Source organism: Ambystoma mexicanum, chromosome 10, assembly GCF_040938575.1.
Source record: "Ambystoma mexicanum isolate Mex_15411 chromosome 10, UKY_AmexF1_1, whole genome shotgun sequence".
In the NCBI taxonomy this organism is placed as follows: domain Eukaryota; kingdom Metazoa; phylum Chordata; class Amphibia; order Caudata; family Ambystomatidae; genus Ambystoma; species Ambystoma mexicanum.
Genome location: NC_090932.1, coordinates 1,499,741,528 through 1,499,764,947, shown reverse-complemented (window position 1 = coordinate 1,499,764,947; position 23,420 = coordinate 1,499,741,528). Strand labels below are relative to the sequence as shown.

The following is a 23,420-nucleotide window of genomic DNA, read 5'->3' as shown; positions in this document are numbered from 1 at the left end:
TCGCCCTTCCACATTAGAATCATTGTGGCACAATGATGGCTGATATTCAACAAATCCACTCGCTTCTTCCATTGAAGCGTACAACGACAATTCATAGCCCAACAATTCGAAATCTTTAACGTGTTGCCATATTAGCGATGCAATTATTATATTTTGATATTTGCATAACATCCTACAGTTTGGAACATAAGGGAGCCTGACCCAATCAATGTCATTTGATACCAGGTTGCGTAGGTTTGGAATTTGGTGAAATACCTTCATTAGTGATGCGCGGTTTAAATTTGGTTTTTCAACCTTTGCTGGGTCTACCGTCCAGCCCATCACCAGTTTCATCTCGGGCGACAGTTGTTTATAGTCAATTCCACCATTAGCCTTGCAACTACCCTGTGACTTAATCTCTGTTTCCGATTTCTCTTTAGAGTGTGCATCTATTTGTAATGGATTTACATGTGGGTTAACATGCCCACCTGCCCTTGGTGTCGCAGGTTCTTTTTCCTCTCTTTGTACAGTCAATATGTCCTTATTGGACCCTAAAGCTGTGGTCTGAGATGTGTCATTGATCAACTGCCCAGTACCCTGAGATGATTGAGTAAAGGACGATATTTTCTTATCCATCCTCTCAAAGAAACGTTGAAGTTGTGTTTGTATAAGATGAGGTGTTGATATGTTCGTAGTGTCTTTAGCATCTACTAAACTGTCATTGTCCTCCAAGTGTACCTGACTTTCCTTATTTAGTTGAAATTGGTCAATTGGTGGTGCATCCTTCACTTTATTTACACTAGTTTTATTCTTTTTGAAGAAATCTCCTGTCACCAATCCTTTTTTTTTTTTTTTGTTCTCTTTTTTATTATTTGTAGTGCCCACCACCTGAGGTGAAGTTGCTTGAATTCCTCTAATTGCTTGTCTCTTTTTTGCTCTTGCGTGAAGTTTTTTTGCTTTTCGGGACATAAAATATAATGTTTGATTTGCCACAGGTTCTTCATTATCATTTTTATTTGATTCAGGTGCTTCACCATTGGCTCCTTCAGTCAAGTCAATAAGGTCTGTAAGATCCGAGGGGCTATCAGGCCCTCTATATGTCAAAGAGTCACGAATATCCCCATGTGCCATCTGTTCTCCAACATGTATGGCATCAGGAGCTAAATTTGCAGTTAGTACTATTTGTTCTAATACCAAAATTCTATCGTGCTGGAGTTTTGCAATTTCTGCATAAGGGGGGAGTTTTTCTATGTTCTTATCTAATGGACAGGACTCCATGATTTCTTCAGACCCATTTTCTATACTCCCCAACTGTGTTTGGGTAAATTGTGATTTTTGAGCAGGGATAGCACTACTATTTGCCGCACCCATTGTCTCTGCCACCATTTTCTCATTGGTGACTTTATCTCTGAGAAGTTGTTCAGCCCATGTTCCTGTTTCTTAAACGCATAGACGTTTACAAAGAGAGGCTGTCGAGTAAGCAGATTGCATATTCGTGTGACTGAATGAGGTAGGTATTCTTGGGTATTACACCAAAATAACATACATAAAATGAGAGCGCATGCTAGTTTCGAGCCTTCACGTTTCACTGCTTCAGCTTTAACGAGAAGCCTAGAGTTTCTTTCCTTGCCAGGCCACAGCATCACCTAGTAAGGTGATGTGTGAGCGAGAATGTATCCTGGCCTTTGGAAAGCTTGTTCGGAACCTTTCTTACGTGACTTGAATAGCACTGCAAAAGCAGAAAACAATGATCAAATACTTAACAGAAAAACTTACATTTTATTCCATCAGTGAAATAAAGGGATTGCACAAACCCGGCATCTGGAGAACTATAGCACAGTTTGCCATTCACATGGATGTTTGGTGCTTGAAGGTTCAGCAAGTTGGAAGGTGGTGGTATGGGTGGATTAAGGGGCGAGCAGATGCAGTTGCTATTAGATCCATTGTGCGAGGCAGCTAAGGAGATACTATTGCCTGCATGCAGGTGTGATTGGTTGGCACAGTTTGTTTTTACTGTATGTTGTTCACCAGGTCGGTTCCCAGGACACCTAATTTCATAAGTGCTTATGCTGAAACCATGGAGTGGTTGCTCTCGAGTACCAGATGGGAGACCTGGTTAAATAGGTGGTAAGAGTTGATGAAAGATGTCTGCAGATGAAGGGTTTAATTTAAGTGATCCATGTTTGGTGACGAGGAAGGCAGGTGGCTGCTGCCTGCTTCAGATGTGGTTCAGTGGGTGACTGGTTGAGAGTTGTTTGCAGGTTAAGGTTAAATAGCCACCACATTCTGTGACATCGCACCAATCGTTAATCTTGGGCCAGTGCTCTCATCCACATCATACAGAGCCTCTATAACAGGACATATCGCAAAGCTGCATGATGTAGCCGCTTTAGGACAGGACCTAAATCTGAGTAGAACATAGCGGAGTTGCACATAGCTGAGTTGCACTTTGGAAACCATCCACAAGGCTACCCGCAATTCGGCCTCAAAATGACACTGTACTAAAAACATCTAGATAGGCCCACACACTTGTATGTGGTCGGATATGTTCAACTATGCCTGTACAACTTTGTTGTATGTTAACATTCAAATGTTTAAAACACGCCATCTATGACCGATTCTGCCCCTATGCAGTTTCAGAAAAGCGCAGCAATTCTATAATACTTTCCTATGCATTTACGCTCTTATAGGCACTCTCGTCTGCGCCCTGTAAAGTTTCACTCCTAGATCCCATGCACTTATTGGCACTTAGTTTCAGCAATCTTACATCTGTTCTGTGAGGTAACATTAGTTACCTTGTTATCTAACATACTATTTACAGGGACTGCAGTGGCCACCACAAATCTCAAATGCCTGTCTAATTTTTTTTGCAGCCTCCCAACATGGAGCAGGAGATATCAGTCCAGCGTGTAGGTAGCACCTTTCACCCTATCTCGGCAGTCTCCATGACCAAGGCAGGGTTCGAAATTGAGGATAGCCGGCAGCTATTTAGCAGCTGGTTAACTGGACACAACAGCTACCAGGAGCTACTTCTGCCTCCCAAGGCCAACTGATGCCCAACATTCACAACTATGTGTTTAACTCTATTCCAAATCCCCAATCTATAAAACCTTTCGGCACATCTCTATGGCCAGTGCTTGGGTTGTAAAAAAAAATAGTGCTGGGGCTCAAATATTTTCTAACGCGCCCCCGAAACGTTAGGATCAGCAGCTACTTGGTCACCTTTGCCCCACCCACGCCGTCTGTCCATCCTGTCGACATATATGGGGTTAAAGCTGCAACTGCCACTGTTTTATTGTGGTTGATGTACTCACTACGGCAGATGTAAGTCAATATACATACACAAATAACATGCTCGCGTCTTGACATGTTTTTGTGCGTCTTGAACACGAGCATCATTTTTGCTCGGAATCTATAGGGTGTTCAGTGTGACTGGTAGTTAAAAATAAAGTTGCCAAAACAACGCATTATAAGTCTGAGACGATTGCTGGGGGTCAGAAATAAGTGACAGGGCTGAGCCCTGGCAAACACCCCCACATATTAAGCACCGTATGACATTTTAAAGCATAAGAGATCATAATGGATAACCTGATACGTTTTTCTTATGTGGAAATAGAATCTGCAGAACGCTATGCACTAGCCCCTTGATCCCCCCCCCCAGTGGTAGCTTCTGGTTGATGATGGATACCCTTGGCTGATTTTAGCTCCTGCTTATCTGAATTTCCATCCCTGCAAAGGTGTAACCGCTTTTCGGCGCGATTTCTCCCCTTAATAGTTGCGACCTACAAGCAGCATGCATCTAAGGCTACAGTCATCCAGCGCTTGCCTTTTCGATTGTTGAACTGTGCATCCGTGCATTGCATTTTCGACAAGGTTTCAGCACTGAAAAGTCTTTTCAGTGACAGCTGTGCACTATACAAAACACCTTTTGACATTGGCCTGAAAATGTACTCTTCTGGAGCGTTCATGACTTTCACCCAGTGTAACATATGTGGAAATAGAAATCATTCAGCACTCCTCGGGAATGCATAGTTTTGCTTTTCCAGTGGTAAGTTTGGTGTGGTATGAAAGCTACGAGCGTTTGACTGTTCTCCTACAACACAATGATCTTATTATACATGTAGGCATCGCAATCCTATTACAAGTAGGCAATTTTTTGTGCGTTTACAGGCAGTCTTTATGCTTTTTAGTGTTCATAAGGACTGGGAAACATGCACACTTATGAGCGATTATTTGTTTCCACATATGTGACTCCATAAAGCAGTCTGATGTGCTGTAGTTCATGCTAATTGAGTACTTTGTCTCAAAATATTTTTCATAATAGTTCTGTGTCGCAATATTCAAGGAAATGCCTTCTAACAGCTTTACCCTTATTTACTGTATCTTGAAACCGTGGGCCGAGAAAATCTGATTTGTAATCGAGCAACATTTCCCCCCTCCACTGTGGCAGGTTCAGAATGTGCAACTTACCAAAGATATGACCCTAGCTGGAAACCGCAGCCTCGCAGAAGAAAATCTTTTGTACCAGCCGCAAATTGACAGTCTGAAAGCGAACCTCACGCAGAAATATCAAGAACTGCAGGTCCTCTTTGAGGCACACCAGATAAAGAAAACCAAGCTAGGTAAAAACTTTCAACTTATTCTAACTTTAATTTGGCAGTTTTTGACAATGAAAAGCAAATGTGATCAGTGTTTTCTTATACTAGAGCACGGGGATGTGTCCCGCTGTTAACCAAACCATCCCATCTGCTAGAAAAATGGCTTGTTTGAAGCCCTCTTTACAAATGTGCTGTTTTTCCTGAATACTTTGGTTTACTGTGTCCTCATTTCACCTTCGCTTTCCGAGTTGTATATGCATTGGACTTTTTTTTTTTTTACATTTTAATTTTAAACCAGTCTGATCAAGTGTGCGAACTAAATGCTGTAGAAAAACATTCTTCCACCACTGGAAGTGATAGAAATGGGGTTTAAACTTACTCTGGGGAAACGACCACTGGCTTTTATGGTCGGATGCTGGTACAGGGGTTGGGTTGGAGCTTAACAGCTGAGTGGGAACAGCGGGCACATGGCTGGCAATGCCATACTTTCTTTCCATGTTGGTCCGTGATATAGATGGGATGCAAAAGGTTGTGTATGTATAGCTCTTTACACACCACCAAAGTATTATAACCAAGTTGCCAAACTACATTTTATAATTCCTTGTCTTTGGGTTATAAATATTGTTCTGTATACAGAGTGCCCCTAAAAGTTTCAGGTGGAACAGAATGGCCCTGTTTTTTTTTTTTTTTAATTTAGCACTGTTTTGTGGGAGTTTAATTCCCTATTTTGTCCGAAAAATGGAGGAAATCCAGGCTCGCACAATTTGGGGTGATGTAATTCAAATCCAAATTGTTCTCCTTTACTGTTAGGGTGTTTGAGTATGAATCTAGCTTCAGGAAGCAGCAGAGTGCTTTACAATCGTAGGGGGGGGGAGAACACACTGAGGGAAGCCGAGAAAAAAGCAGCTAACAGGGAATGGTGGGCAATTGGCAGCACAGGAGAAGACCCGTCGTGAGATCACGGAGTCTCAGGTAGGGTGGACCTGGTGTTACTATTTTGATGCACAAAAATTGTCTCGGCAAGTAAGCTCTGTCAACACTCCAACCCAAAAATATCCAGTGTGCTGGGAAGAAATGATTGCCATTGATTCGCTATTCCCTTGGTTAATCGAAGGACAGTATGCAAAATTGCATTTAGCTACCTATTCTTTCTGAAATGTGGGCTCAGGAATTTTGGTCCACACATCGAACATTGTAATCTAACATGCGTACGCCCATGGCATGCTCAGGGATGGTGACCATTGCTTTCCAGAAATGGTCTTCATTTGTTGGGAGACAGGCGACAAACACAAAATGAGTGTTTGATTTTCCCAACATCACGTACTGTGGGAAAACCAGAGTTTGAGCCCAATAAGCCTGGATCCTTTGTATGCAGTATGGCAGCAGACAAAATCTCCTTGTTTATATGGTATTTTTAAATTGCATCTAGTTGGAACCAATGGGGAAGCACATGTATGGTGCAGGAGATTCCAGAGTCTGCCCGGAGAGGTAGGATTAGTGGGGTTAGGTTCAGGGCTCTGGAGGGGGATATGTAGGGTTACGTTCGGTAATCAGCGATTGGTGAGGTCTTCAGGTCCTTACTGAAGTGTAGGTTGGAGGGGGCTGGTCTGATCAGTGTTGGTAACTGGTTCCAGAGAAAATCTGGTTGCCAGTTCTTTTCCTCTTGCAGTTCTTCGTTTCCAGTCTGGTGCTGTCATGTCGGGTCGTAGTGTTCACCCCAAGAGATGGTGATCTATATTTTTTCCGCGAGGTAGAGCAGCATTTTGGTTGGGGTCGTTTTGTAGGTAATGCAGACTGTTAGTGCAGCTCCCCAAGGATATGGCTCGTGTGGTTGAATATATTTAGTAATGTGATGTGTGCTGTTTAACTTTCATAAGACGATGGTGGCATCTGGAACTCCTGCAAGTAGGTTGTTGGCTCTGTCCAGAGATGAGTAGGCATGGGCCATGTTCTGTTTCTTGGGCAGGAATTAAGGGTTTCACTTTGAACAAGAGCTAGCTAGTACCCTGCTGCTTGGGTTTTCCTGTTTGTTTTGAATAGGATGTTGGTGTACAGTAAACCTGAGTGATTTTTATGCAAGGTGACGCTGGAGGCATGAATCAGTCAAGCTTTGTGGACCAGTTCTGGATGTGGTCATGCTAGTTTGGGGTTCCTAGAAGAATTAATTTGGTCTTTTACATCAGTGAACTATGATTTCTGAATAGTTTTCTTTAACAAGGTAAAGGGGAACTCTTTAGCAAGCTAGATTTGCAGAGAAGGGAAGGGACTGGTGTGAAGAGAGTTGAAATATTAAGCAATGGATTTGTCCACAAATTTGAGTATTGAAAATATACTTCTTTACTTACCACATTCCTTTTTTTAGTTTACATACTTATTTAAAGTAAATGCACTATATGCACATCCAGTTCCTTACAGTGGGACACTGTCCAAACTTTTAAATGGTGTTTGTTTTAACACTGTTCCTCCAGCTAAAGTGGGAACAACCTGTACAGCAAATTTGCCAATTGTATGGTAGTACCAAAACTACCCAAGAACAGTGTCCACCAATATTCCAGGTGAGTACTTTACAGTATTTTGAGGAGATGGCGGAGACACTCGAAAGTCTTATATAGTTAATTAGGGTTCCACTCAAGTCTATGCTTTAGACATTGATCTTTCATATCCAGAAGAAAACCCTTTTACTTCACAGGAAACTGTTACGACGGTCTTTCAGGGAGACCGTATCCAGGTTTTCACTAGCCCAGCTCCACTGCCTATGGCAAGCCAAAGCTAGCTTATATTAGTGGGCTTTGTGCCCACTAGTTTGTGAAACATGAGGCACAAAGACAGGGAGGTGCCCAGCCCTACAAACCAATCAGAAGTAACAACCACATTGGGTAAGTTGGAATATTTGGGGGCCAACTGACCACTTTTGGTTCTGTTGCAGGAGGTCCACGGTGTGCAGATGCAAGACTGCTTCAGAAGATTGGCAGCTGGGTCTGAAGAATTGGCAATTCTTGTCTCAGTGATCTATCGAATCACCACCAAGTTGGACCCTCACTGAACTGCTTTGAACTCTCATGACGTTGGAGACCCCCCCCCCCCCCACAGGGTCAGTGGGCATGAAGCAAGATGTATGGACTTAGGCTGGCTCCTCTCCTTGGTGGAGAGCCACCAGACAACAAGGTATCCTTGTGAGCTTTCCAGCCCAGGGTTAGACTTGGTCCATGCAATGTAGTCCCCACTAGAGAAGATGCACACCGTATACAGGCCCAGCGACTCTGAGGACAGCAGAAACACCAAGGACTAGTTGGGCCCAGCAATCCAGTGGGTGGCACCTCTCCTGGGGGTTCTCTGTTGATGGAGCATAATCTTGCAGTCGCTAGGCTGGCCAATGGGGATTCCAACAACAGTCCTCTTTGTATTGGTTGCTTCAGTGGTCGACATCCATAATGGCTGCAGACCTCCTTCCCCTTGTCCAGAAGCCACCCACCGATGGAAGGACTAGACAAATCCATACAGAGCGGCAGTCCAACCCTGTGCTACCAGCAGCAGTGACATCACTAAAGCTGCTTTGTATATTAAGGATGACTGCATTGCGTTACTCAGTTCAAACCATTTCTCACAAACTAGGCGCATCCCGGGCTTCTTGCAAGCAGTGCGATTTGGCATCTTAATCTGCCTGCCTCCACTCTCCGCCCTCTGCAACTCATCCAGAACAGAACTGCGAGACTTGTCCTTGGCCTCAAGCCCAGGGACCGTATCTCTCCAGGACTGAAATCTCTACACTGGCTCCCAGTGGCTGCGAGGATAAAGTTCAAAACCCTCTGCATTGTCCACAAGGCCTTCTGGGGCCTGGGTCCTAAATACCTTCAACTCTCTCTTCCCAAATATCTTCCTTCCCGAGCCCTTCGCTCATCTGCCTCCAACTCCCTCAGGGTCAGCCGCTTCTCGAAGCAACGAGCTGGGGGTAGATCTCTCTCCGCGGCAGGGGCCTCCCTCTGGAACAGCCTTCCTGCCTCCCTGAAACTTGAGGAGAACCATCTCCGGTTCCGGAAGCACCTCAAAACCTTCCTCTTTGCTTCTGCTTTCTCTCTCCCTCTCCCCTGCTGAACATCTAATATTCTTCACTGAAACTGCACTGATTCTGCAACTGGACCACTCTTAACAGCCTCGGTCCTGGGCCCAGTCACTCTCCACTTGCACTGATGCCCTGGAACCCCTCTGCACTGCGGGACTATCTCTGTATCCCTACAGCCCCCCCCCCCTTTTCCAGCACTTGTTCTGCACTTACCTTGCACTTGCCACCAGCTGGCCATATTTATTTATTACTTTACGCCACCTACCTTGTACTGCACTTCCCCCCCCCTCCCCTTGCACTTTTCCCCCTCCCCCACCCCTGCACTTGCGCGATCTGAATGACACCTGGCCTAGTAGGATCGTTGTCTGTATCCCCTTGTTCCTCCCCTCCCTGCCTCGTCGCGCCTTGAAACACCTGTGTATAGGCGCGTTACAAATGCCATATCATATATCATATATCATATTGCCATATATGGCAACCTACCATGCCTGGGAGGAAGACGGCTTACAAAGCAAGGACATCTAAAGAGCCATGCTTAAACCATGAGGCACCACAATTCTGGGCAAGGCAATGTCAAAATACTCTCCTGAAGTAACAATGCTCGAAGTAAGTTCACCTTTAAAACCCTAAAGATAACTAACACTGCTTGTTTTAGGATACATTAAGCAGCATTAAAACAGTTTACAGAAAAATTAAAAGGGAAATCCTGTTTCCCTGCAGTACTCCCCTACAGGTTTCAATGGAGGATTCTGGTCCCCCTGTACTAGTAGCAATTAGTCGCAATGAAATTTGCAAAGCAGATGAGGAGGGTTACCAAATCGGCAGATCTGCCATGCGTTCCTTTGTAGTTTGTGGGGCAGTTGCATGAGAAAGAAAATCAGTGGAATGGCTGGCAGCCATTTTTAAACGCCTCTAACATCATGTTGGATGCTGTAGGGACCTACTGCAGCTTTGTGGTAGAAGTGGATTGACAACAATGAGCCAAAAAACCTGTACTGCACCTCAAGGGTCCACGCTCACTTGGATCTATGACTGCTCTTTCACCAAAGTCAATCACCTGGCGGGATGTGACCATATTGACAGCCGTATTTCAGTCTAAATACTGAAGGATACATTTCCAGTCTTGATGGTCGTGGAGTGTGCAGTAAAGCTTGCTTCGAGGGGATTGGGTCCTCCGACGTATTCCATATCTATGACAGTAATCACCACAGCTGTGCTGCTTCGGAAACTTTTTCGGCGTCTGCGTCCTGCGTCGATGACGTCGATGCGCCGCCGTCGAGGACCTCCTCCGACGTCCGACGTCATCCGATGTGATAAGTAGGACGCACGACGCCAGTAGCCTCAGTTCCGTTTTTTCCGCGAACGTGTTGCTTCGTGTTTCTCGGTTCTAGCCTCGACTCTTTGGAGTTCTGTTCTTTCTGGTTCTTCGAACCTGTTCGTTTGTGAATATTCCTTCGCAGCGATGTCTTCCACTTCGTCTTCAACCCCGCGTCCGGGCTTCAAGATGTGCGGGGTGTGTGGGTCCAAGATGTCGGTGACTGACTCGCACGCCGCCTGCCTCTGGTGCCTCGGGGAGGCCCACGACACGGATGACTGTGTCGACTGCCTGTCGCTCACGTCCAAGGCCTTACGCGAACGTAAGAAGAAATTGTCGGTGGGTCGGGTGTCCAAGCCCCGGAAGTCGAAGTCGGCGGGGCTTTCGACGGATGATTCGAGGGGTGACTCTCCGCGTCATCGTCGGAAGTCTCGTCGGTCTTCTTCTAGGAGTCGGTCTCGCCACTCCTCTGCCTCTTCGAGGCGTTCTCGGAAGCGCCGTCACCGGTCGCCTTCCAGGTCCTCTTCCGAGGACTCTGCCCGGCACGTCGGTTATCCCACCAGCCGTGCGACGCCGGAGGAATGGGCTTCCTTCGGGAAGTAAATGTTGGCGATTCTTGAGTCGCAGGGTACTCAACCGTCCGCGCCCCCGAGTGGGGTCGGCCGTGTGAGGTCGAGAGACGCCGCTCGCAAGAGTGGTCGGCACGAGTCACGGGAGAGGTCCCGTTCGGACAAGGAGGCTCGTTCTCGCCGTACCCGTTCCAGGTCCCGGTCCTCGACGCGATCGAGACCGTGTGCACCTGTGATGTCTTCGAGGAAGACATCGACGTCTGAGGCGTCGAGGGCGTCGACAGGCTTTCTCGAAGCTCCGGCTCCGAGGAAGTCGTCGAAGCCGTCGACGTTCAGGTCGTCGAGGGACACGCTCGGGGCTCCGGCTTCGAGGGCTGTGTCGACGCCGCCGATATTGGAGGCGCTGCATCTGACGTCGACGCCGATTTCCTCGACGTCGACGCCGATCCTCTCGGCGCCGTTGCCGGTTTTCTCGACGGCGGCGCCGATTCGCTCGACGCCATCGACGCCTTTCGTGTCGGAGGTGCCCCGTGTCTCGGGTGTACCCCCTAGGAAGGCTCTGGCTAAGAGCAGGCACTCTCAGGTGCCTTTCCACCGCTTGGATTATATTTCGGAGGCGGATGAGGATTCGGTTGGCCTGGTTCCTGATCAGGTGCCGGATGACATTGTCTCGGGCCATAGTCAATTTGACGATTTGAGGCAGTCGCTGCATGATGCTAGTGGTCTGGACACCTCTCCGGAGGTGGAATTTGGTCGGCCTGAGCCTGGCTCCCATGCCGATTCCTCATTCCGGCGCCTTATGGCTAGGGTGTCTGAGTATCTGGGATGGTCTGCTCCCCCAGGGGAGTTTGTGCAGGATGATCTGACGGACATCCTTGATGTTGGTCCCCCAACTGACCCGGTACTGCCATTCCATATGGCTTTACAGCGTAGGGTGGCGGCGGCTTGGACTGCTCCGGAGAGTCTCCCGGCAGTGGGCAGATCCTTGTCGCGGAAATACCGTCCAGCCAGTGGCGACCCCTGCTACTTGACCAGGCACCCCACTCCGGAAAGTTTGGTGGTGCAGGCGGCCACGGCCCCGGCAAAGCAGGCGTCGTACCCTACCATCCCTCCTGATAGGGACGACAAACGTTTTGATGGCTGGGCGAAGAAGGTGTTTTCTTCTGGTGGTATGGCGCTTCAGGCGGCCAACTCCATTTGTGCCTTGTCACGTTTCACGCACACTCTGTGGAACTGTGTTGCGTTAGCGGCTGAACATATTCCCGAAGGGGACGAACGGGATGGTTTCCTTGCTTTGGTCCAGGATGGTAAGGATGCCATGTGTGAGTCCGTTCAGTCGGGTTTGGACTTAGCTGAATGCGTCAGTAGGTCCATGGCGGCGAGCACCGTGATACGCAGGTTTGCGTGGTTGCGGAAGTCGGGGTTTGCTCCTGATGTGCAGTCCCGGCTCCTCAACATGCCCTTTGATGGTGAACATCTTTTTGGCAGCAAGGCTGACGAGAGCCTTGAGAGGTTGCAGACCTCAAAAGCTGCAGCGAAGTCGTTGGGCGCTGCAGTTCGCCAACCTCCGCCTTTTCGTCCTAGGGGACAGCAGTGGAGGGGTGGCTCCTTTCGCTATTACTCGTCCTTTGGTGGAGCGAGAGGTGCTGGCAGTCAAAGGGGCCAACGCAGGGGTACCAGAGGTGGACGACAAGGTACCCGTGGTGCCAAGGCCGCTCGGGCAGTTGCCTCTTTGCCCTCAGGTGACGCCGCAGCCGCTCCTACTCAGTCATGAGGCCATGTCCCATGGTTCGCCGGTTGGGGGAAGGCTGGCGCAGCATCTTGTAGAGTGGCGTGCCATTACTTCAGATGTGTGGGTTCTGGAGATCATAACCCACGGCTACTGTCTTCCCTTTCGGCACAGGCCTCGCGACAATCCACCGGGGAACCTCTCTTTGAGGTGTCCGGATCCGCTCCTTGCGCAGGAAATTCAAGCCCTGCTGGAGAAAGGCGCCATAGAACTGGTGCCTGTAGCGGAGAGGAACATGGGGTGGTATTCCCCTTATTTTTTGATTTCCAAGAAAGACGGGGGATTGAGACCCATCATGGACTTGCGCGGTTTGAACAAACTCCTCAGGAAGGACAAGTTCAAGATGGTTACTCTCTCTCAAGTCCTCCAGGCCCTTCAGCTTCAGGACTGGTTGGTGTCACTCGACCTCAAGGATGCTTACTTCCATGTGCCGATCCATCCCAAGCACAAGAAGTACCTGAGGTTCGCGGTTGGCGACTCGCACTTTCAGTTTCGGGTCCTGCCGTTCGGTTTGACCTCCGCCCCGAGGGTTTTCACCAAGCTCATGGTGGTGGTGGCAGCGCATCTCAGGCAAGGGGGGATTCACGTCTACCCCTACCTGGACGATTGGTTGATCAGGGGGAGCTCTCCCGAGCAGGTCCTGGATCATCTGTCCGTCGCCTGCCACTCCCTTCACAGGCTGGGCTTCTCCCTCAATTTAAAGAAGTCCCATTTGACGCCAACGCAGAGGCTCCAGTACATCGGAGCAGTGCTCGACACTTCCCTGGGGCAGTGTTTTCCTCCCCAGGTGAGGGCTCTTCACATTCAGCAGATGGTGCGCAAGTTTCAGCATGCCCAGACGCTCCCAGCGTTCGAGTTCTTGAGGTTGCTCGGCCTCATGGCATCCTGCATTCTTCTGGTGCCAGAGGCTCGCCTGCGAATGAGATCTTTGCAGTGGGCACTCAAGATGCAATGGTCGCAGTCCTCCGGCAGGATGTCGGACCCGATTCAGGTGCCGCCCTGGTCGCCCGGGACCTTCTGTGGTGGGCCGTCGATGGCAACTTGATGAAGGGGGCTCCGTTTTGGCTTCCCTGGCCGGAGGTGACGATCGTGTCGGATGCATCCCTCACGGGATGGGGAGCTCATGCCAACGGGCTGACAGTCAGCGGTCGTTGGTCTCCGTCGGAGTCCAGAATCCATATCAATCTGTTGGAGCTGAGGGCCGTCAGGCTAGCCCTGAGGGCTTTTCTGCCGACTGTGCGAGGAATGAATGTCCTGATCCTGACGGACAACACAGTGGCCATGCACTACCTCAACAAAAAGGGGGGGGCAGGGTCACTTCCTCTGTGCAGGGAGGCGATGCAGCTCGAGTTCTGGGCCATCCAGCAGGACGTTTCGATCTCGGCAGTTCATCTGGCCGGAGTCGAAAACGTGACGGCGGACGCTCTGAGCAGGCAGAGCACGATCTCTCACGAGTGGGAGTTGGCTCAGGAGATTCTCCTGGAGATCTTCGCCCTTTGGGGGACCCCTCAAGTGGATCTCTTTGCCTCCAGTGTCAACCGGAAGTGCGAAAGGTTTTGCTCGCGGGAATTTCCTCCAAGAGGAGCCTTAGGGGACGCGTTCGTGGTGGAGTGGTCGTTCCCGCTGCTGTACGCGTTTCCTCCAGTCCCCGTCATCCCGCAAGTGCTGCGGAGGTTACGGAAGTTCGGTTCCCGGATGTTCCTCATTGCTCCGGCGTGGGCTCGGAGGACGTGGTACCCGGACCTTCTCGACTTGTCCGTCTGCCCTCCACGTCGTCTTCCCTACCGAGACGATCTGCTCTCACGGGAGGGGGGTCGGGTTCTCCATCCAGAGGTCGGATCCCTCAACCTTCACGCTTGGCTTCTGAAAGGTTGAGGTATAAGGATTGGGACCTCCCTGAAGACGTGATGGAGGTGTTGCTTTCGGCCCGAAGGCCCGCAACTAAGTCTCTGTACCGTTGCCGTTGGTTTGAAAACTGTGTTTTTGGTTGCGGTTACTTTGCTCGCAGAGTGAGTGAGTTACAGGCACTTTCTGTTAAGCCACCCTTCACTGTATTTCACAAGGACAGGGTTGTCCTTCGAGTTCGTCCTTCTTTTCTTCCAAAGGTAGTGACGGAATTTCATTTGGCCCAGAAGATTGTTCTTCCGGCATTCTATCCTCCTCCGCATCCTGGTAAGGAAGAGGAGAGGCTCCATAGGCTTGATCCTAGGAGAGCTTTGAGCTTTTATGTTTCTCGCATGTCCCGGGTCAGAGTGGACGTTCAACTCTTTATTGGTTACGCTGGTAAGCGCTTGGGGCAAGCTGTGACGAAACAGACTTTGTCCCGCTGGATTATTTTGGCCATCTCGGAGTGTTACCGCTTGGCGGGCAAGGACCCACCGGCTGGCTTGCGGGCCCATTCTACCAGGGGCTTGGCTGCATCTACTGCCCTGCAGAGGGGTGTTCCTATTCGCAACATCTGTGATGCTGCCACCTGGGCTTCAGTACATACATTTGTGCGGCATTATTCCCTCGATTCCATCAGAGGGCAGGATCTGGCCTTTGGCAAGGCGGTCCTTTGCTCTGCTATTTGATTGGCTATTCTATATTTGTTTCTGAATTCTTTCCCTCCTCCTTGATTTGGTACTGCTTTGGGAGTCTGTCATAGATATGGAATACGTCGGAGGACCCAATCCCCTCGAAGAACAAGTTACTTTCTTACCTGGTAACGTTCTTTCGATGGGATGGTCCGACGACGTATTCCATATCGCTCCCGCCCTGCCTTCCCCGCTGCAGAATTTCTGTTGCGATTGCAGCTTACGTTCCGCAAGGCTTTGTGTCGGACTGGCAGTTGACTAATGTCACACGTTCTGGGGGAAAAAACTACAACTGAGGCTACTGGCGTCGTGCGTCCTACTTATCACATCGGATGACGTCGGACGTCGGAGGAGGTCCTCGACGGCGGCGCATCGACGTCATCGACGCAGGACGCAGACGCCGAAAAAGTTTCCGAAGCAGCACAGCTGTGGTGATTACTGTCATAGATATGGAATACGTCGTCGGACCATCCCATCGAAAGAACGTTACCAGGTAAGAAAGTAACTTGTTCATCTAAAACTGGAGAGAAAAGGGCACGTTTATTGATAGCTTCATGTTAACCTATTACCGCAGAATGGCCAGTGATCACCCAAAGGACTCTGATCCCCTTGGAAGTCTTTCTATGGCTGGTATCTGATTTGAATCGCAAGCTATGAATAGGCCGACATCCAGTGGTTGGTGCAGAGTATTACATCTTATGTTTTTCGAATTTGAAAGGGCATTTTCAGGGATGTTCCTGTACCACTCTCCCCCTCAGTTACACATGTTGTTTCACGCCTCCTCAGGTTGTTCTGTCCTAAGGTATGTGAACAGGTGCAGTATGGTCATTATTATTTTTTAAACTGCCCTTGTAGAGAGAATTAGTGGGTGCATGTGATTCTAAGCTGAAACAAACCAGATACTATTAAGAGATGAGTAATATTTGTCTTCTGGTGCTTGAGAATCTGTTTGGATCCACATGCTATGCATAGATTAGCAAGTAGTACCTGAAGGTGGTGGGTGAGCTGAAGGGACAGTTGCAAATAAATGTCAAACTACTTCACCCACTTGTGAATTTGTGCTGCAGTATCTGCACAGTAGCGCTGTTTCAATGTGTGCACAGCTCCATGTTGCTGCTTTACAAATGGCTTCTAATGTAACGTGCCCAATAAAAGCTAGTGTAGCTCCTGCAGTGTTGCATGTGCCTTTGATGTGAAGGGAACTGTTTGAATGGCACGTAACACTGTTGTATACTTCTGATCCATCTCGCAATAGTTGCTTTAGTGACTGGGTCTCCTTCCCTTCCTGTTAACCATTGAAACACATGTTCAGCTGTTTTATGGAGGGAGTACATAATCGCCCTTTGTACATCAAGAGCATGGTGTGCCCTTCCCCTCTGTTCTGAGAGTTTTGAAAGAAAGAGGGTAGCTCCATGGAATGATTCACATGGTATTTGAGATTTAGGTAAAAAGGTGGCTGTCCTTAAAATCACCTTGTTTTTGTGTATTGGCACAAATGGTTCAGATCCAGATAATGCTTCTCATTTTCTTATGGATGTAATTTGAAATAAGGCATGCCACCTTATAAGTAAGACCTTTTTTATAGAAGCCTTCTGCACACATTGTAAGAGGATTCAATTCAGCACTACAGCCAAGTCAACGCCTAGTCTAGAATACTGAATGAAAACCCTTATTGATATATCTTTATGTCCAGTTCATGCGTTCTGGATGACTACCCCTATATAACACCCCTCTCTTCGAATCCCCCTGACCCCACTGAGCCAAGAAGTAGTTCTGTTTTGCAAGTTAAGGGTTTATTTGAGAATTTAAACAATGTATATATATATCACGCTTTATAATAAATTAATAATTGAATATCACACTTAATCTGATATGATAAAGATTAACAACGGAGAATCTGGCACTAGCACACTTGTGAATAGGAACAGAAGAAGAAGGTGGTAGAGAATGCTTTATATAAGTTCGGATGGATGTAATGTTGAATGAAAATGCAATACAGAAAATACTCAATATGATTTCAACAAAACAATGTAATCACTTTTCTCTGGCAATCCCCTCCCCCCCCTTTTATGCAATGCAAGGAAATGGAAGGAAAGCACACAGTTCTCAGAAATGCAATCAAATGTAATTCAGTTAACCCCAGCAAGCTTAGATTACAAATCGGAGTTTTAAACACAGGCCCAAAATGCTTTTATATGTGCTGGCAATGAAGTGAAAAATATACTAAAATGCTTTTAATTCCCTCTAGGAGGTTCAGGGTGAGTGGTATCTAGTTAATATTAGTCCAGGCTCACTTTAGCAATGATTCTGGGATGATTAGCAGGTTAAACGAATTTCTGGCAAATGGAAGGCAAGCAGCAGCAGATTTTTACACGTGAAGAAATTTGCAAATCGCGGTAAAATTCGCGGGTGCGCCGGGCGCGATTACAGAGGAACTACAAGGACTATCACTATCGTTTTGGGGTCCTAGGACAGCCTAGGATCTCAGCTTCCAGATGAAAGTTACTGCAAGTCTCTAGCACAAACGGTCACGGAGATATGAGCGATTAAATAAAGGTCGTTTTTCAGATTCGAAATTTTAAAGTTCAAAAAGACAAGTGCAGCTTGCAACTAGAAAATGACAGGTGACCGCTTTACAAATGACAGGTGACCGTTAGGAGGCAGTTCTACTTAGATTAAAATAGCTTGGATTATATTATTTTAACTAAGAGATTGGTTCTGCACAGTTCTGCTATGTACTCACACGATATTCTTGAATTAGAATGGGCCTCGCCACGGATCTGGTCAGGTTTTAGACTGGACTCTGGTCTCTGCACTTCACAGTGATCTGGGTCAGCTCTCTCTGGTTCTGCTAACAGTGGTCTGGGTCAGCTCTGCTCTCTCTTTGGTTCTGGAAATTTGATAGATTTGAAGTCTCTGTCTGCTCTCTGAAGGTTGAGGGAGGTAAAGTATGGATTTTCCCAGCAGAGCGTCCCGCAGCAAATGGATTTGAAGGTCCCTATCTGTCCTGTCTGTCTGCTTTTATCTGTTTTTAAAATGGGTGTGTGTGCAGCATCACTAGACCCTACCCCTCTCCACTTATCATTGGCCAAGCTTTCATTTCTCTCCTGATTGGGGGAGCTAAGTTGTGTCAGAGTGATGTCATTTTACAGCCTGCAGAAAGTCCACTCCTCCTGTCAACTTGCACACAAATCTAGATTTGAACCAAATACATATTTCATAGCTACACAGTGGTTTGAAATTACATGCACCCATCACATATCACAGGAGGTATCCCCTGTTCCAACTCTGCTCTTCCTGGGAGCTTGCATTCAGAAATGGCAATATTTGCACTTTTTAACTGATTTTGCAATACCGGACATTACCCCAAATTTACACACATGTGCGCAAGGAGTATGGACATTAGTTAATGAAGTGTCAGATTTTTCACATGCACACATTTTGAGTAATATCCTCTTTTCCGCTTAAACCCCCCTGAACATACCACCGGGTCCTAACACGTCTTAAAATGTGGGCAGAAAAATCACAAGAATTATGGTGTCATTTAAATAATTTTCACAAGTCCGTACTATGAGTTATTCATCTTTTTAGAGTTATGTTCTGGCCCCAAAGGGGTGTGGTTTCCCCCCAGCACAAGGTTGAATTTCTGGTTTTTCCAGTTCTGCCAAGCCAGCTTGCTCTCACAGGCAGTGCTCCTCCCCTGTCCTTCCAGGAGGAAGCTCCATTTACGACTCCCGCCAATAAAACATTTGCCTGAGTCAGGACAGGGCTTTGTTCAGAGCTCCTGTATTCTGTGGGGGCTCCCCTTAATTCAATTATCAGAGAGATGGCATATCCTTAGTGTGGCCAGCAAAAGGCAGATAGGCCTGGGAACACAGCTGTGACTCAAGTTTCACTCCTGATGGGGGGGTAGTTGCCAGGCAAAATTGGAATCTCTTTAAGCCAGTTTTTAGCTACATGTCATTTCTGTTACCCAGTTTAAGTCAAGACAATGTTTACATATGCAGCTAGAATGCTGATTCTAAGTTTAAAACTATGACATTTAAACAATTGCAACCTATGTGACACTCAGTAGGTCACTCATTTCTTTTAAACATTTAGATTTTTAGTGTCTTTCAGTCCAAATTTACTTAAACTGCTGAAATCCACAGCTCAGCCAGTCTTGTTATAAACCTTCAAGTCACTTCAGAATATAACTTTACATTGGATCCACCTCTCAGTAAGTCTTTCTTTGGCCTGCTTTGGGTTCATTTATTCAGTTTTACACAAAAAAAGTAAAATCTGGTGTTTTAAAACGCCGGCTTTTTGATAGTGGTGAGTACTGGTACTGCACCCCTTTTTTGGGATTTAAGAAAATGAATTCCCAACAGTAATGGGTTTGCTTTTGGCAATCAGCATTGCCATTCCCAATGGTTTCAGACTACTGTGTGGGTAGTCCAATGGTGGTTTTGGGCAGTGTCCTTCTGTGCCCATAACATCGGCAAAAATGAGTGGCAGCCTATTCTTCATGCATTTCCCTGTGCATTTTCTGGGAAGCTCTGGCCATCATGATGTTTTCCATGTCAGTACTGCACAGTTTTGAGGTAGGGCTTGGATGCATGGATAAAAACATCCCACAACATGCAAAAGGTGGGCCTAGAAGTTTGCTTAACTCAATGTTAAGTTTGCAGCCTGGTCGCAGATGCCCTTGTGGTGGGTAAATGTGACTTCTTCCATAAAAGCCTTGATAACTGGACATTTCCACCAAGGCACTGTTAAGATGTAGTGTCTACTGACAAAGCAGCTAAATGTACTTTATTGGAGATACTAAAGTCTAATAGATAAAGAAGGTGCGTAAGAATGTTTGTTGGAGAATAGTCAATGGGACTGATTCTTTTTGGAACACCATATAATAAACCTTTTACTTTTGTTGAAATGGCAATGTCTAGTGATTGGTTTTAGTACCCCTATAAGGGTTTCCAGTCAACGTGTTCAAATAGATTGATGTGTGTTCGTATTCCTCATTAGTACCGGCAAGGGTCAATTTGATTGGCCCTTGCTGGGGCTCTACCCATCGCAGAATCCCTCATTCATATCCCCAGCGAGGAGGTGTGGCAGTCCCTCAGCTAATGAGGAGGCTCGGAACGGGGTAATCCCACTCCGAGCCACCACATGGCTGCAGGAGTGTTTTCTCCCCTCTTTTACTCCTTCCCCAAACAAAACCCCACCCTCCCAACTCCACTTACCCTAATCGTCCGTTTTCAAGAGCGAATGCAGTGGGAACATTTCTGTCCCCAGCGCGGTCTGCTCCCGATGGCCTCTCGGGCCTGTATCTATGGGCCCTGGGGTATTGCCTGACACGGTAAAGCCCCCGCGTCTCGGGGCTTATTGCTTAAGTGGTGACTATGCGCAGAACAAGAATAGATTCACTGTATTCTTAGGTGTAAGGGAGTTCTATAAATGGTACACAATCTGATGGTTTCTCATTGACCCCTTTTATTGGAAAACCCTACAGTTGTGCACATGCCTTTTTTTCGCCTATACACCGACTTTGTCAAGGCTAATGCAAATCAAGGACATTTTGTTTTATAGTCCCATCATGCCTGTGGGTTTTCCTAGTTAAAAAGTACAGGAACAAATATTGAATTTGAATTGCTTGTATCCCAAGCAATGTCCAATCCAGAGAGAGTGGTTGGCATACTGGAGTACCTTTATTTTTTTCTAGATTCTGAAAATTCTCTTGTGCAATATGATGGTGACTATATTTGACATTGTTCAAAAGTGATGTAGTCATGGCTAGTTGGACTTAATTGATTATATAGTGATGTGCAGTGAGTTTTTTTTCACGTGTTGAGAACACTTCAATATTAGTTGATCACCTCTTGAAGATAAACATCGTCCAAGGTGCATACTGCAGACGGAGAGCAATAATCTGGAATAGTTTGTGGTGGGGTCACTGGTCTGCTGTTTCACAGTATTGCTTAATTTCTGATGATTTAGATGACCAACTTCATTGACTTCAGGAGCCATGTTGCTAAAGTGAGGCGTTGAGTGTTAGCAGGTTTTGTGCTGCTGTTTCACCCAATGTGGGCACGACCACACTATCTGCTAAACATGTTACTTTGCCCACCATTCAAGGAGTGTCATTGTTGCATGTTCGTGGTGCAATTTGTGTACCAGTTTTCAAAATAGTGTTTGGCAGGAGAAGGGGAAGCATTTGCACATATCCCTGACCAGCTCATTCATAGTGCATTGCCTAGAGACACCTGTTGTGTGGATCTGGATGCAAAGCTTTGGCATTTTGTGTTTTTGTGGTTGAAAAAAGTGAGTTTGTTGACCACATTGTGCTGGTGTTCAATTACCATTTGTGGTCCTGGACTAGCTAGTGTTTTGCTCTTGGAATGTGTGGACTTGTCTTGAGACACCACTGCCAAATGTTCTGTGCACGCGAGCACAACTCGACTGTATTCTGCCTTGTTTGCTTATATTAAACAGGGCTCTTGTCTGTAAGGATGAACATTTTTTGTTTATTAAGCGTGTTTGACGCCATTTTCACATCTAAACGTTCTGGTACGTTTGTGCTTCTTGGCTTGTTGCCCTGACCACCTTCCTTGTGTGGTAAGGAGCAGGCAACGCGCCCACCACCCTGTCATGGATTTGTTTGTTGTGATGGTTTTCTGAAATGGGTTGACATCCACCAAAAAAAAAAATGGGTTCACAACTTTTTCTTTCAAAACCGGTTTTCTTTTGTCCACCACTAGTGGGATGAATGGATTAAAAAAAAAACAGGTGTGACCACTTCCTGATAGCCTCACTCGCCCTGTAGCTTTAGATCACTGGTATGCTAACCATTGACCTAACCGTCGCATATAGTCTTGCATGAGAGATTTAATAGATGCAAGATGCCATCATGACTAATGGTTTAATTACTTTCCTGACGGTTATCTGACAACCGACAAAATAACCTTGCATTTGCACTGTGACTTGCAAGGCTTTCTAGATGCGGTGGGGGGGGGGGGGGTGTGAATTACTTTTCACCAGAGGTGAAATGCTACTAACACAAGCACCTTGGTGAATACTTGTCAAGGCTGTTCCAAAAGGAAGTACTTTGAACCGGAAATGTGTGCGCTCGATCTTGAATCCGAGGTACGCTCGATAACCTGGGAACATTCAAATGCATCTTTCATGTTAAACGTTGCCATAGACACTTGAGGTGGGGAATAATCTCGTTTGGCTAGTCAAATTTTTGTCAAGTTTGACATACTTGATTGCCAGTGAAGTCTAAAACTAGTCTTTCTCTGGGGACTATAATGTGTAGATGATACATTCCCGTGTTTGCCTGGTTTTAACATACACTCTCAATGTTTTCTTTTTTAAAAAAAAACAATTATTACATAATCAAATAAACAAAACCAATACCAAGCACGCAGTGCAAATAGCAATACAATCTCACATTGTTCATTACACAATATTGGTCACTGCTCCCCTTGTCCCACCCTCCCCTACGGGCCTATTGTTCCACTCACTCTGTATCCGCACCGCGTGGTGGGGTCTCATTTCCAGTGGATTCTGTCAGATCTTGTATTGTTCCAAACAGTTCCGCTATCAGCGATTTCTATGCCATCAGGGTTCCCACCTCTTCCTCTCCCCCCCTATGTTACTTGCTTCCTGCCATATCATGGTCTCTGCCTCCGCCCACTCCTGCAACTCTTTCCACCACATCTCCACCCGTGGCCTATGACAAGCCTTCCATCCCATTCCAATCCTCCTCCTTTTTGCGAGCACATATGCTAAATCCTTCAGTTTATTGACATGCTTTAGTTTCTGCAATCTGGGGAACCCCTCCACCCCCCCAGTGAGCAAGCCCAGACTGAGTCTATGATAATAGTGACCCCCTTTACTGCTAGTTTCCCCGCTACTTTGCTCCAGAAGCACTCAATCACCGGGCAGGACCAGAACATATGTACCAAATCAGCCTTTTCTTCGTCGCATTTGGGACATGTCTGTCTGCTGGCGTTTTCAAACCTCGATATCCTCAGGGGTGTCATATATGCCATGTGCGTGATATATAGTTGTATCTGTTTTAATCTAGCATTTCTGGACACCTTTTTGTGGTACCCCAGGGCACGTTCCCACATCCCGTCCTCTATCGAGGCTCCCACCTCCGCTTCCCAGTCTAGTCTCAATTGCGTTAGTTCTTTCCCAACCTTGGACATTAGCATTTCGTACAATCTAGAAATCTCATGCCCTCCTTCCGTTAAATCATATATCATGTCTATGGTAACATCAGGCTCTTCTTCCAGTACTGTCTCAGGCCACGTTTTTTTTAAATTTCATGTACCATTTTATAATATGTAATATATTGACCCACATGTAACCCCACTTCCTCTCTTAGCTCTTCAAAATTTGATAGCCCCCTCCTGCCAGACATCTCCCATAGTTACCAACCCCACCGATTCCCAGTGGTTCCTAATTGTCCTTCGTAGCTGCTGATCTCCCCCAGCCAACGCAACCAGCGGTATCTGCGGGGAGCATGGGACTGGGTTTTCCATCAT

At 46.9% G+C, this 23,420-nt stretch overlaps 1 protein-coding gene across 1 annotated transcript in view; it reads left to right on the top strand.

Annotated features, from left to right (window-relative positions):
• The window catches only part of VPS37B (VPS37B subunit of ESCRT-I), a 96,600-nt gene that overhangs the window by 54,939 nt on the left and 18,241 nt on the right, over positions 1-23,420 (top strand). The window contains exon 2 of the mRNA XM_069619636.1: positions 4,430-4,601. Within this exon, the coding sequence (XP_069475737.1) occupies positions 4,430-4,601 (172 nt within the window). The remainder of the gene's footprint in view (positions 1-4,429; positions 4,602-23,420) is intronic.